This window comes from Protomyctophum parallelum (genome assembly GCF_964188405.1).
Source record: "Protomyctophum parallelum genome assembly, chromosome: 10".
Taxonomy (NCBI): domain Eukaryota; kingdom Metazoa; phylum Chordata; class Actinopteri; order Myctophiformes; family Myctophidae; genus Protomyctophum; species Protomyctophum parallelum.
Genome location: NC_139704.1, coordinates 23,970,569 through 23,983,360, shown reverse-complemented (window position 1 = coordinate 23,983,360; position 12,792 = coordinate 23,970,569). Strand labels below are relative to the sequence as shown.

General features: G+C 43.5%; 1 protein-coding gene across 4 annotated transcripts in view; it reads left to right on the top strand.

Annotated features, from left to right (window-relative positions):
• The window catches only part of xpo5 (exportin 5), a 28,139-nt gene extending 15,826 nt beyond the window's left edge, over positions 1–12,313 (top strand). For all 4 annotated transcript variants that reach the window (XM_083775602.1, XM_083775601.1, XM_083775600.1 and 1 more), the window contains 12 exons: positions 213–313; positions 691–787; positions 1,983–2,119; positions 4,000–4,097; positions 4,238–4,284; positions 4,673–4,779; positions 5,996–6,058; positions 6,492–6,583; positions 7,064–7,171; positions 8,314–8,451; positions 8,823–8,987; positions 10,207–12,313. In XM_083775602.1, the coding sequence (XP_083631728.1) occupies positions 213–313; positions 691–787; positions 1,983–2,119; positions 4,000–4,097; positions 4,238–4,284; positions 4,673–4,779; positions 5,996–6,058; positions 6,492–6,583; positions 7,064–7,171; positions 8,314–8,451; positions 8,823–8,987; positions 10,207–10,347 (1,294 nt within the window). In that variant the 3' untranslated portion in view covers positions 10,348–12,313. The remainder of the gene's footprint in view (positions 1–212; positions 314–690; positions 788–1,982; positions 2,120–3,999; positions 4,098–4,237; positions 4,285–4,672; positions 4,780–5,995; positions 6,059–6,491; positions 6,584–7,063; positions 7,172–8,313; positions 8,452–8,822; positions 8,988–10,206) is intronic.
• Positions 12,314–12,792: the final 479 nt, after the last annotated feature.

Below are 12,792 nucleotides of genomic sequence, written 5' to 3'. Positions count from 1 at the left end.
GCCCAACTGAAAACGTGCTAGCCTAGCACTGAGTCATGTTGTTATTAAGCTGATCTCCAACTTTGGTAGGAAAACAGCTCCATTGCGAATTTGCGATCAATCGCTTTCTGTCACTCAACAGTCTGTCTCTCTGTCTGTCTCACTGTCAGAACTCAACTGTCTGTCTCACTGTCAGAGCTCAACCACCTGTCTCTCTGTCTCTCTCACAACAGAACTCACAACAATCTGTTTGCTCCAGAGAACATGGCTCGTCTGAGTGAGACCTTCAAAAGGGCGTACGACGTGATGGACGTAGAGAAGAACATGGTTCTAGGTGAGAGACACACGTCATTAGGGTTAGGGTTACACATAACATTGTTGACCGGAGTACCCCAAGGTTCCATACTAGGCTCCCTTCTTTTTCCCCCTCTAAATCTCTACCCATCTCTACTGTGTAAGCATGTAGATTGGCTATTTTCGCCCCCAGAATAGGTTCCTGTGGTTCAACTTAGTATTTTTGTCCCTTCCCAAAAATACAATACATATTAATTTAGAAATATACAAACATAACAAATAACCTACAATCGTACAGTAATGCCACATAAAATGCCACATAAAATGCCAAATGCATATTTTCCATTTACGTCTTGTTTTGTCTGATTGTTAGTCAAACAGATTGTTTCAGCAGACTGTTGTGATGTTGTTTTTTAGGTCTTCCTCAACCTCTGCTGGAGAGCGCAGACTCACCTGTATATAAAACGCACCTGGAGCGCATGCAAGGTTTCTTCTGCACCTTATATGACAACTGGTAATCAACATTAGTATTACTAACTTTGTTCGTCTTTCCTATTATTAGCTTTTCTACTCATTACATGTGATGAAAATGTGTCTGTTTGTCTGCCAATGTTTGTTTTCTGCCATTGTCCCGTCTTCTCTGTCGCTTCCATGGATTCAAGTTCTCAGTCGCCACGACTGAGTTCAGTCATTTGGATTCCACAGAAGGCAGCATGTCGTGCACCGAAAATAGCCGATCCACAAGCTCGCAAAACACTGCATCACAAGCAGCAAACACTGCATCGCCTATTTTCGGTTATAAATTATTTTAAGATTAAAGCGTATTTTAAGTGGTCAAACTAGCAATGGAATGCATGTTCAGAATCAGGGACGTGCACACATAGACATCAAAGGGGGCTTCAGTCCCTGCCCTTTCACCCGTCTGTAAAACAAGTGCCCTTTCCAGACCACAATTTACTATAATGCGAAAGAAATGCAAATGCCACTTCTTTCCCTGCCACATGCCGGAAGGCAGCCTTCAGGAGAATTGCTTTTTTTTTCTCAAAGTCTCCTGAACTTGAACACAGTATTTTGTGTTGAACAAATTTGTTTAGAAATCCATGTCATTACACCTCATCTCCACTAGCTAAAGAGTGCTGGGTTGCGCCCCGAAAATAGCTGATCTACAAGCTCTCAACGTGTTGCACCGCGACGTTGTGTGAGCTTGTAGATCTGCTATTTTCGCATATGTTTTTGTCCAAAAGTACCCTGTTACAAGATTGCAGCCCCTGCGCCTCTAACACTCTCTGCACGTCCCTGTTCAGAAGCATCTCCCATAAACCAATTGGTCTGTGATATTTCATGAAGGCAGAAGGTTTAAGCCTCAATCTGTAATTCCTTCAACTGGTTGGCTGTATGTAGAACAACAAGAACATAGGTTTAGAATGATAATACAGTACCTAAACATTACAACTCTATGCATTGTGCTCCTTTCATGTCGTTTCACAAACCACAGGTCGGAACTTGCGTTATTCTATGAGCTTCCGTATATCCTCTGGAACGTTTTTATATTCCGACGTTTGCCATTGTGTCATCTCTTCTGTAGCTTCCATATCCTCTGGAACGTTTTTATTTCTGATGTTTGCCATTGTGTCATCTCTTCTGTAGCTTCCATATCCTCTGGAACGTTTTTATTTCTGATGTTTGCCATTGTGTCATCTCTTCTGTAGCTTCCATATCCTGGGGAACGCAGGACTGTCGCTCCAGCAAGACTTCTACACCATCGAGGGATTGGCCGGACAGATAGTTGGCTCCGCCTTCATCTCTCTCGACTACGTGCCTGAGCGCCGATTCCGCCCTTTGATTCATATCCTTTGATCTCATCCTCTGGTCTCTTTGATGTGCCGGCGTTTCCATCCTTTACCCCGTTGGTTTTAACCTGTTCAGGACGGGAACGCAGATCTACAAGATCTACAAGCTTGTAGATCTGCTATTTTTCAAAAATCGTGATTTTTTTTAACATTATATTCTTTCACAGCGAACATGTGTAATTCAAATCTTTGCTTCTGGGAGGTCCCTGAAACAACATATTTTCAGATGGGGGTCTGCAGCCAATTACATATATTTTGTATGGTCCTTGACATGAAATAGTTTGAGAACCATTGACAGACGTGTGACCCTGTTAAATGGTCAGACGTGTGACCCTGTTAAATGGTCAGACGTGTGACCCTGTTAAATGGTCAAACGTGAGTGCCACAGTGCATTTTCAGTAGGGTTGTCCCGAACCGATCACGAGATTGAAAATCGGGGGCGATCACGTCATTTTCAAATGATCATAATCAGATTGGGAGCAAAAACACGTGATCGGGACATCCCTAGTATCAATATTATATCGTTATAGTTGTACTATTGTGATATATGGCATAAGTGTTCTATAAAAATATAAATATCAGATCGGGATAAATCGGTATCGGCAGATACTCAAAATCAAATGGTCGGCATCGGATCGGAAACTTTACAATAAGGCTAGAACACTGTAGAACATCCTGACAAACTGCATCTCCGTCTGCTCTGGAAGCTGCAAAGAAGCAGACTGGAAAGCAGTGCAGAGAGTAGTGAGGACAGTGGAGAAAATCATCAGGGCGTCACTGCCTTCCATCAAGGACACTGCCCCTCCGCTGTCTGTCTAGGGCCAACAGCATCAGGAAAGACCCCACCCACCCACACCAGGGACTGTTCACTCTCGAAGCATTGGAAGTAAAACAGACAGATTTTCCAAGATCTTTTTCCCTCAAGCCATTAGACTTTTGAACAAGTGCAATATCCCATATGCTGCTATAAGGGCTCCTATTGTGCAATATCCGTCTCTCTATGAACTAATGGTGCTTTTTAAGATATTTTTTTGCGGCTTACGCCTTTATTGATTTTTTTTTTAAGGGATAGAAAGTAGGCTGACAGGAAACGGGAGAGAGATGGGGGGATGACATGCGGTAAAGGCCGTGTCGGGTCTGGGAGTCGAACCCGCGGCACACCGCGACTGGATCACCAGTCCGGTGCCCAGACCGTTACGCTACGGCCTGGGCCTAATGGTGCTTTTTAAAAGTGGATTTTAGATTTGAATAGTATTTTAGTTCTCTTTTAACTTAAAAAGGGTATCTTTGAAAAACAAAGAAAAGGCCCTGCACACTGTCAGGCCAAAATGTTGCTCTTTATGGGGAATGAAAATAAAGCGTCACAGTCCCTCCCCCTTTCAGAACAACGAGTGGCCCAGGAAATGAATCACAATGCATTTGTCCCATAGGCATTTCGTGCTTTATTTATTTTAAGCGTCGTACGAAGCCAACTCTTGTCGTGACAAATCATGACAACACACACAATATTTCGGGCCAAACAAAGAATTAGAAAGTAGAAAAAAACGGCAGGTTACAACCCTTTTCTTTTTTCTTTTTTCTTCTTTGTAATTATTTGTTTGGCCCGAAATATTGTGTGTGTTGTCATGATTTGTCACGACAAGAGTTGGCTTCGTACGACGCTTAAAAGGTCTTTAAATAAATAAAGCACGAAATGCCTATGGGACAAATGCATTGCGATTCATTTCCTGGGCCACTCGTTGTTCTGAAAGGGGGAGGGACTGCGACACTCTATAAAGATGTCTATCTGTATGTAGCCTAATGGAGATAGAATTGGGGACAGGGTCTGGTATTAAACGGGTAGAATATCTAATGTTGTCCTTAACCCTTTGTGTACGAGTGTTCATGAAGCAGCTGGTGCTGTCCTGTCCCGAGGAGTACTACGACTCTCTACTCTGCCCCCTGCTGGGGCCTCTGTTTGCCTACATGCTGCCGGTCAGGATTTATTTATTTCACCCACACGGTGGTGCTATTGTCCCCAATATCAGCATTATAGCCTTTATAGTTCTGTTCTCATGATGTCATTAAGTTATTATGGCATTTTCTTTTAATGTTTTTCTGCTTGCATGTTGCAGAGACTTAACACCAAGTGGCAGCAAATTAACCAGAGGACATCTGTTGGGTAAGTGTGACTGTGACTGTGTGTGTGTGTGTGTGTGTGTGTGTGTGTGTGCGTGTGCGTGTGCGCGTGTGTCTGTTTTCATTATTAGAGCATTTGAAGTGGTAAAACTAGCAATATGTTTAGAAGCATTTTGTTTAGGAAATTACGCTAGTGTCAACGGCTCCTTTCACACGTACTGCTTCACAAATGGCATAATGGGACTTTGGCCATACAAATTTACTTTAGCTCTAATCCAGGGGTTTTCAACTGATTGTGAACGAGGGACTTAGAATCAACCTGGGGTCCACTGTTGTGTTGGGTGGGGATATGGGATATGATTAGTGCTTTTTTAACACTATGCTATGTATCCCGTGTGTGTGTGTGTGTGTGTGTGTGTGTGTGTTCACAGCGAGGAGGATGAAGAGGAGGTGGTGTATGAAGACAGCCAGGTGACCCAGGAGATGCTGGAGGAGCACCTGGTCCGCCTGCTCACCAGAGAGGTGCTGGATCTCCTCAGTAAGTCCAAATGATTCTATACAAATGTCTTCTAAATCATGACAAAAAAAACCTATGTATCTATGTAAGTGGTTCTCAAACTATTTCATCTCAAGGACCGGCGGCCAATTACATATAATGTCTGGGGTCCTTGAGATCTGAAAATATGTTGTGCCAGGGAACCCTCCAGAAGCAAAGATATGAGTTAAAAGGTTCGCTGTGAAAGAATAGATATTCAAAGATTTTCACATGTTTTCACAATGCATTGCAACTTGTGAGTATATACTGTAGGCCGGGTTTAAGTTGCCAGTTTTAGACAGAGGTACAGTATATCCTGCCTAGTCTCATATTGATCGAGCATCTATTAGTGAGCCATTGATCTTACTTTGTAGGCCTAATAATAATCCTACGGGCTGGGAGTGGTGGGCGAGAGGAGTAGGTCGGCGGCTCTACGTCCTCCTGGTAGGGGCTCCTCACTAGTGGCAGGTGACAACAGTCACAACAAACAGAATTGTGTGAGGGGAAGTTTTATTTGGCTAAATTGGGGAGAAAATTGGGCAGGGGCAGCTTCTCTTCCTGCTATCTATACAGGGTCCCACAGTCATGAAATTCCTGGAATTATTTTGAAATGTATAAAAACCTTTTTCCAAAACGTGTTTAACATTACACAAAATATGTAACATAAGTCGTTATTCTCCAAACGGGCAGCATGATTGCTGCCAAATGTGTACCAGTATCACAGTATGTGACAAAAATAACAGATCTACAAGCTCACAACATGCTGCAGCGTGATCCTATAACCTAGGATAGGTGCTTTAGCAAACGTTTAGCATGAAATTTGGAATAGAGTTATAGCATTCTATATTCTATGATTTCTTGTTTCTACACTTCCTGTCTTTGGACATTGCACATAAGAGACTCATCATTGCACTGAATGATGTTACATAGGAAATTGGGTTAAATATTCTGGAAAGTTTTTGGAAATTCATTGGTAAAAAAACGTGTGGGAACCCATCTCAGCATGCAAGTACCATTTTGTGCCATTAGTTTTTGTTCTGTGTAGAACTTGAGTCGAGGCAATCAATGTGGCGCATCACTGCAGTCTTGTGACCCTACCTACGGGATCCATTGTGTTATCATCATGTGAGCTGTATTATAACGTGCTAACATTGTTCACGTTCCCTCTAGCTGTGAACTGTGTATTATAACGCTAACGTAATGCTAACGTTCCCTCTAGCTGTGAGCTGTATCGCCAGAAAAGTGCCTGAACATGCAGGAGGGAACAAGGAAGAAGGAGACGGTAAGGGGTGTGTGTGTGTGTGTGTGTGTGTGTGTGTGTGTGTGTGTGTGTGTGTGTGTGTGTGTGTGGGGGGGGGACGACGACGTTGTTTTCACGTCACTATGGACTGGAGCGGAGAGCAGCATGCTGCCACGCTGCAGAAGCCAGTCCAGTCTGGGTGAAATTGGCATCGGAAATGGCGTGCCGCCGCGTGGGAGCCCGCGGCCCAGCCCTAGGACCGTTGGTCACGGACAGAACACGGCTCGGTGTGCTCGCGCGCAACGTTCGTCTCTGTGTGCATGCAACATTTGTCTCTGTGTGTGTGTCCTTCTACGTGAACTTTCTTACCATGTGTTTTGTGCTATGTGGTGAATGTGTGTGCCCTTCTAGATAATTTTTCTAACGCGTGTGTGTGTTTCTGTGTGTGTGCGTGCGTGCGTGCACACTCTTGCAGATGAAGAGATGATGATGGAAGCGTCCCACCCTCCTCCTGCACACGCCACAGATGAGCTGACTGAACTGGGGAAGTGTCTGCTCAAACATGAGGTCAGACTACAGTACCATCATGATGCTGTAGATCAGTGCTTCTCAACCTGTGGCTTCAGGCTCCCCACATTATTATAATCTTTTATTATTTGTCTTTGGGGGGGGGGGGTCCCAAATGACTCTTTTAAAACCTTTTAATACCTCCAAAACAAGGAGGAAAGAAAAGGAAAATACCATTACTGCATCAAAAGTAATGTAACAATTTATACAATTGTTTTATTTTTTCAAATATGATTATTTTGGGGGGGTCCCCAGTTCTAATATAATTATTTGTATTGTATTCCATGTTTTCTTCAGTGAGGAGAACTTGCCCGATGTAGCAGCAGTGCCATGTATTATTCAGCCTCTCTGCTGCAAAGCCATTATCAGTTCTGCTGCCAAATACATAGCAATTTGGGAGGTCCTTGTCTTGAATAAAGGTATTATACTGTATTCACTTTAAAAAGATGTATCTATCCCCGACCGTGTTTCTGTGCCCAGGACATTTACATGGATCTGCTGACCTTGGCCTTCACCTCTCTGTCATGGAAAGACACCAGCAACTGTCACCGCTCTGCCTCCATGCTCTGCTGGGGCCTGCTCCGTCAGGTAGGTCAAGTACCACCAGTCTGCTAAACGGACCAACAGCTGTTACGCCTCATCTACACTGCCAGCGATGCGAACGATGAAATCTCATTTAGAATACATGTTTTTCAACGAGACTGTCCTGACCAGGGGGACAGTGAAGCCAATAGTGTCTGAAGCCAGTAGGAAATCCTGACTTCCTGAAAGTTCATATAATGGCCTGTTGTGGCGCTGTCATTGGGCCCAAAAAAACCCCATAGAGGTCCTTGCATTTGGGCCCAACTTCACCTAGACTGTATTACCTTAATAAACATGGTCATGAATACTTTCTGCTTCCAGTCACTAGTTTAACGTCTCATTTCTCATGTCATAATATTCTTTTTGGAAAATTATGGTCCCATTTATAAAAAATTATCATAAAGTCGAGTATGTTCTGAGGGGCGTGGCTACCTTTACAGTCTATGATCGGGACCACCCCCCCGCTCGAGTCAAAATAAAAACCAACGAAGAAGAAGGGGGGAAGTCCCGCCTCGTTGTCTGGGCCAGCCAATGGCCAGCTGGGCCCAAACGGATCTAGAAAGATGACGATTTACAATTCAAGGATTGACAGGCTTCATCTTACGTCCATATGAGACCCAGAGAACGCTTTGTCCATATTTGTTTTACAGTCTATGGTCCTGACGTACCGCGAGCGTGCAGCAACGTCGTCCACCCCTCCTAAATTCACTCTTTTTGAGCGAGGTTTCGCCGCCCCAGATACCTTTTATTGGTTGAGATCTACACGCTACTATTTATTGGTAATTTATTTGATTGGTTCAGGCTACGTTGTAACAGATTGACCGACGCTCCATATCAGGACAGTTTTTTTGCGTGCTATCACCGTCGGACACGCCCGCTCCTTGCCTGTGTAGATGAGGTGTCGTGTTTACCAAGTCCCAGAAAGGACACGCAGTGATTTGCAAGTGCCCAGTACAGTCCCTTTGATTGGCAGTTATGCCAAACGCACCAAACCATGATTCACAAGACTCTGGCGGCTCGTGTGGGACAACCGAGGCATGGATGCGTATATACAATGACGACTAATAACGGATGAATGAAAACTTTTGACTGCAACAACTAGCTTAAGTAGAGATAATAGATCATGTTTGTCTTTTCAACCCGTGCAGGTTGCGTGGAACAACCTGCTCCCCGAGGCGGTCACATGGTTCTTCACCAGCGTGCTGAGAGGCCTGCAGATGCACGGCCAGCACGAGGTGTGCAACTCTGCCCTGTCGCAGCTGGCCATGGTCATCTATGAGAACCTGGTGAGACTGGCATGTTGCTTATTTATTTATCTATATGAGAACCTGGTGAGACTGGCATGCTGCTTATTTATTTATTTATTTATCTATGAGAACCTGGTGAGTGCATAGAAGATTTTACTTTTTGCGGTCTTGTGTTTTTGGGTGTTCTCTCCTCCTCGTGATCATTGCCCATACCCTAGGTGGGCTGGCCTTTCTGTGTTTGCATGTTCTCCCCGTTTCTCTTCTACCCTCATAAAAAAAAACATGCAGTAATCCTGGTCTCTATACTGCCTTCCCCTGGCCAGTCGGGGCGCCTGATGGAGGGGAAAGGAATTGGTTTGAATAAGGTGTAATGACATCACCTCATTTCCTCCCATGTGTGTCCCATGCAGCGACCGCGCTACACGGAGCTGAGGGCGGTGATGGTGCAGATCCCAAACATCAACGCGGAGGCGTTGGACCAGTATGACAACAGGCTACTGGACCCCAGCGGACCAGCCGTTGGCGACAAGAAGAGGAAAGACCAGTTCAGGAAGCTCATCGCCGGCACTGTGGGGGTGAGTTCACCGAGGAGACTGTGTGCACATTTTTGCCCGATGAAGACTTATACGGTCGAAAACGTTAAATAAAATAAGTTTTGGGAGCTTTAAAACACGGACGTGCAGAGATTGTTAGAGATGCAGAGGCTAACATTCCCTAAAAGGGCGCTTTTAGGGAAAACATTGTGGATCTACAAGCTCTCAACGTGTCGCGGTGCGATGCGTTGGGAGATTGTAGATCTGCAATGTTTTGCTTGGCTATTTTCGAGCCACGACCCTGCATTCTTTAGTTACTGAAGATGCGGCGTACTACATGTATTTCAGGACAAATTATTTTAATTCAAAAGGATGCGTTCAAAAGTTCAGGAGAGTTCCGCTAAATGCTGCCATCGGGTATGGCATGGAAAGGGGGGGAATTTGCATTTCTTTCACCATAGTAAATGCTGCACACGGCAGTTTTTTAAAGACAGGTGAAAATGGCAAGGGCTTAAGCCCCCTTTGATGTCTGTGTGCCACCGGCATGCGTGCATGCGTGACTGGACCACGCAGGCCGTGGCCCAGTCAGTTTAGAGCTGGCCCAGTCTAACTTCGAGGAGAGGGGGCGAAAAACAGCAAAAGATAGCCTACTTTGGCAGCCCTTGTGCATGCAAATGTCTGTTTAGTAGCAAACTACAGCATGCAAGCCGCCTTTGTTTTAAATGTTCCCCCATTAGCACGTCGGCAAAATCATTCACACCTATCGCCCGGAGATGCAAATACCCCCCTGCTGTGTGCATGTGCCTGCTTCAAAACCAGTGTGACAGTGTTTTACTTCTCCACTTGTGGGGTTAAGGTCATGATCCTCCCCTAGAGGGCAGTGTTTCTCTAATATGGCCATCAAACTAGTGTAGACCAATGGTTCTCAAACTTTTACTGTCTGAGTTGTAAACCTTGTAAGGGTCTATTTAGACCCCTATAAAGGAACCGAGAGCGTCCGTGGAATCCACGTTGAGAGCCGTTGCTGTGGACTGCTCAGCCAACAGTCTCGGATATAATGCTGCAATTCACTGAGCAGCGTTGCAATTTCGGGGCCATTTAATAAATGTCACGTCCTAGGCAGAGGAAATTGTACAGTAACTCAACAGGGGCTGTACAACCTAATAAAGTTTCTTCCTCCTGTTAGGATTTTTATACTTTACGATCTTGGACAACGCTGTTTTAACTTTTTTTCCTTTTTCTCATCTCTGATCTCCTGTAGAAAGCCCTGTGCCAGCAGTTCAGGAAGGAGGTCCATATCCGAAATCTGCCGTCCCTCTTTAAGAAATCCAAGCCTGAGAAAGAGATTTTGAGTGAATTCGGCTTGGCAGCTCTCTTCTCACCCGACCAGGACACGCTTTAGGAGCGCACGGACCATCTGAGAGACCGCACGCACACTGGACTGCAGAAGCTCGCATATACACGCACGCACGCACACACACGAATTAGGCAGTAGAAAGGATACAGGGTTAGGTGGACATTTGGCACCTAAATGTAAAATTGGCTATCTTATCATCCAAAATGTTAAAATATTAAATATTGAAAAATGTAAAGTGTGCATGATGTGAACATGCACAGTGCATCGTTAATTTTCAGACTTCATTTGATCCTTCAACATCTTGTGTAGGCCCTAAAATGACTCGATATATAGTTTTTGTAGTAATTGAAGAAGTATTAAACCTTAATTGTCGAATGTTGAAGCTTGTTTTAATCATGTATACTTTACTTTACTTATAAAACATTTTCCAAATATTAATTTTTTTTACATTTTGGGAAAAATAGCCAATTTAACTGCAAGGTGCCAACTCTTCCTTGGTGCCCACCTATCCGGTTACCAGCAGAAACCCACACATACACACCATCTCTTCATGTACATGACTTGACTGTGAGTGCCCAAACTAAAGCTCGGTTCTCTATCTCCACTCCTGAAGGATATACAAAACATACCTCAGGTACATGAATTCTACAATCTACAAAGGAAAGGCAGAAGAAACCCTATAACGTTCCATTAGTACGAGTGGAACTGGAAGAAGCAGACACATCGTTCCTTTCGATTAATATACTATAGTATGTTTTAAACCCATTACGACCCGAGGCCGGTTCTATTCATGTCAGTTTTCTGAAAAACGTATGTTGCTACGTATATCAGTGGTGTTCAAAACCTTTTTCCATGTCAAGGACCCCCAAATGATGTATTTGGCCGCGGACCCACATCTCAAGATATTTAGTACCACGGGGACCCCCAGAAGAAAAGGTTTGAGTTAAAAAGAAATGTTGGCTTAGAAAATACATGTGCAAAGATTTTCAAATGTTCATGATTTTTCAAAAACAGTAGTAACAGAGTAAAAAAAAAAGAGACAGTTGCTCACTGTCCCGGTTTTAATGGGTTCATTTACTATAGTATGGTTTTAAAAATGAGAGACTGCTATTTGGTGTGACTATTATTCCTCCAGATAATACTGCAGATTCCCCCCCCCCCCCCCCCTGTCTTATACAATTCAGTTTTTTTTTACTATCATATGTTGGGACACGCTTCACCGGTCGCACAAACCCTCACACTACAGACTGCAGTACAGTGCCAAAAGAACACAATATCTCATAACTGGTCAGCCCGCTGTCCGTTACTGGAAAAACAAGGACAAAGAAAGAAAAGAGACCGCACAGCTCGTATAGTCACGATGCTAGAAACTTTTATTGAACCGACGTTTTCGGCAAACAGTATAATTCTTCACCCTGAAGAAGGCATACCGTTTGCCGAAACGTCGGTTCAATAGAAGTTTATTTTCTTTCTTTGTCCAAGTTTTGTCTCCTGTGGTCAGCACCTCCCCACTACTGGTGTGTGCTCCTACCTTTTTGTTTGTTAATGGGAAAACAAACCCGTTTAGTGGTGAACTTAATAGCTAATGTAAGTGAGTTCACTACTGTATGTTGTACTTAAATTGTTTGAGTTTCAGATTTTTTTTTATATATATCTGTTTTTGTTTTGGACACTCCTGCTTCCAGTGAAGAAGAAAAGGAACAAGAATAAGACAAACCAGCACTACATTCCTTCATTGTTTAAACAGGTCATTCTGTTTTATTCAAAACAACAAAGGAATGTTATTTTTTTCTGTTTTCATGTGTTGTGTGTTTTTTTTTGTTTTAGTAGACTCATGCTTAATTTATGCTCCGTCGTGAGACGCAAGTATGAATCAGTGTTGAATCAGTCATAGTTACCAAAAAGAGGTGGCTTGGATTGGATGTGTTAGTAGTGGATTCAGACCCAGAACCAGTGTTGATTTTGTCGACTAATGCTATGACGAAAAATGTTCATCGACTACCTGTTTTCACTGAGGAAAACTAAACGAAACCTAAGCTATGATGACTAAAACTAAGACTATATTGACAATTTCGTCAACAAATTAAAACTAGAGGGACTATAGTCCCTTTAGTCTAGTTTTATAGTCACTAGTGGACAAGAGATCCAGTAAAAGTAATTTTACACTTTGTTGCATGCTGAAAATAGCCGATGTGAGCTTGTAGATCAGCTATTTTCAGCAAGTGTAAAATCAGCCATTATGACACCAAATACATTTTAGTCGACTGAATCAACTGTAGATTTACTCGACTAAAATCGCATGACATTTAGTCGACTAAAATTAGACTAACACTAAAACATTCCAGGTGACTAAAACTAAATTAAGTTTCATTCCAAAGACTGACTAAAACTAAAATAGAAATTTGCTGCCAAAAACAACACTGCCCAGAACACTCCCAGACACAGCCATGCTTCTAAGGGAGAGGATGGGGTATCCCACCCTGCACCGAC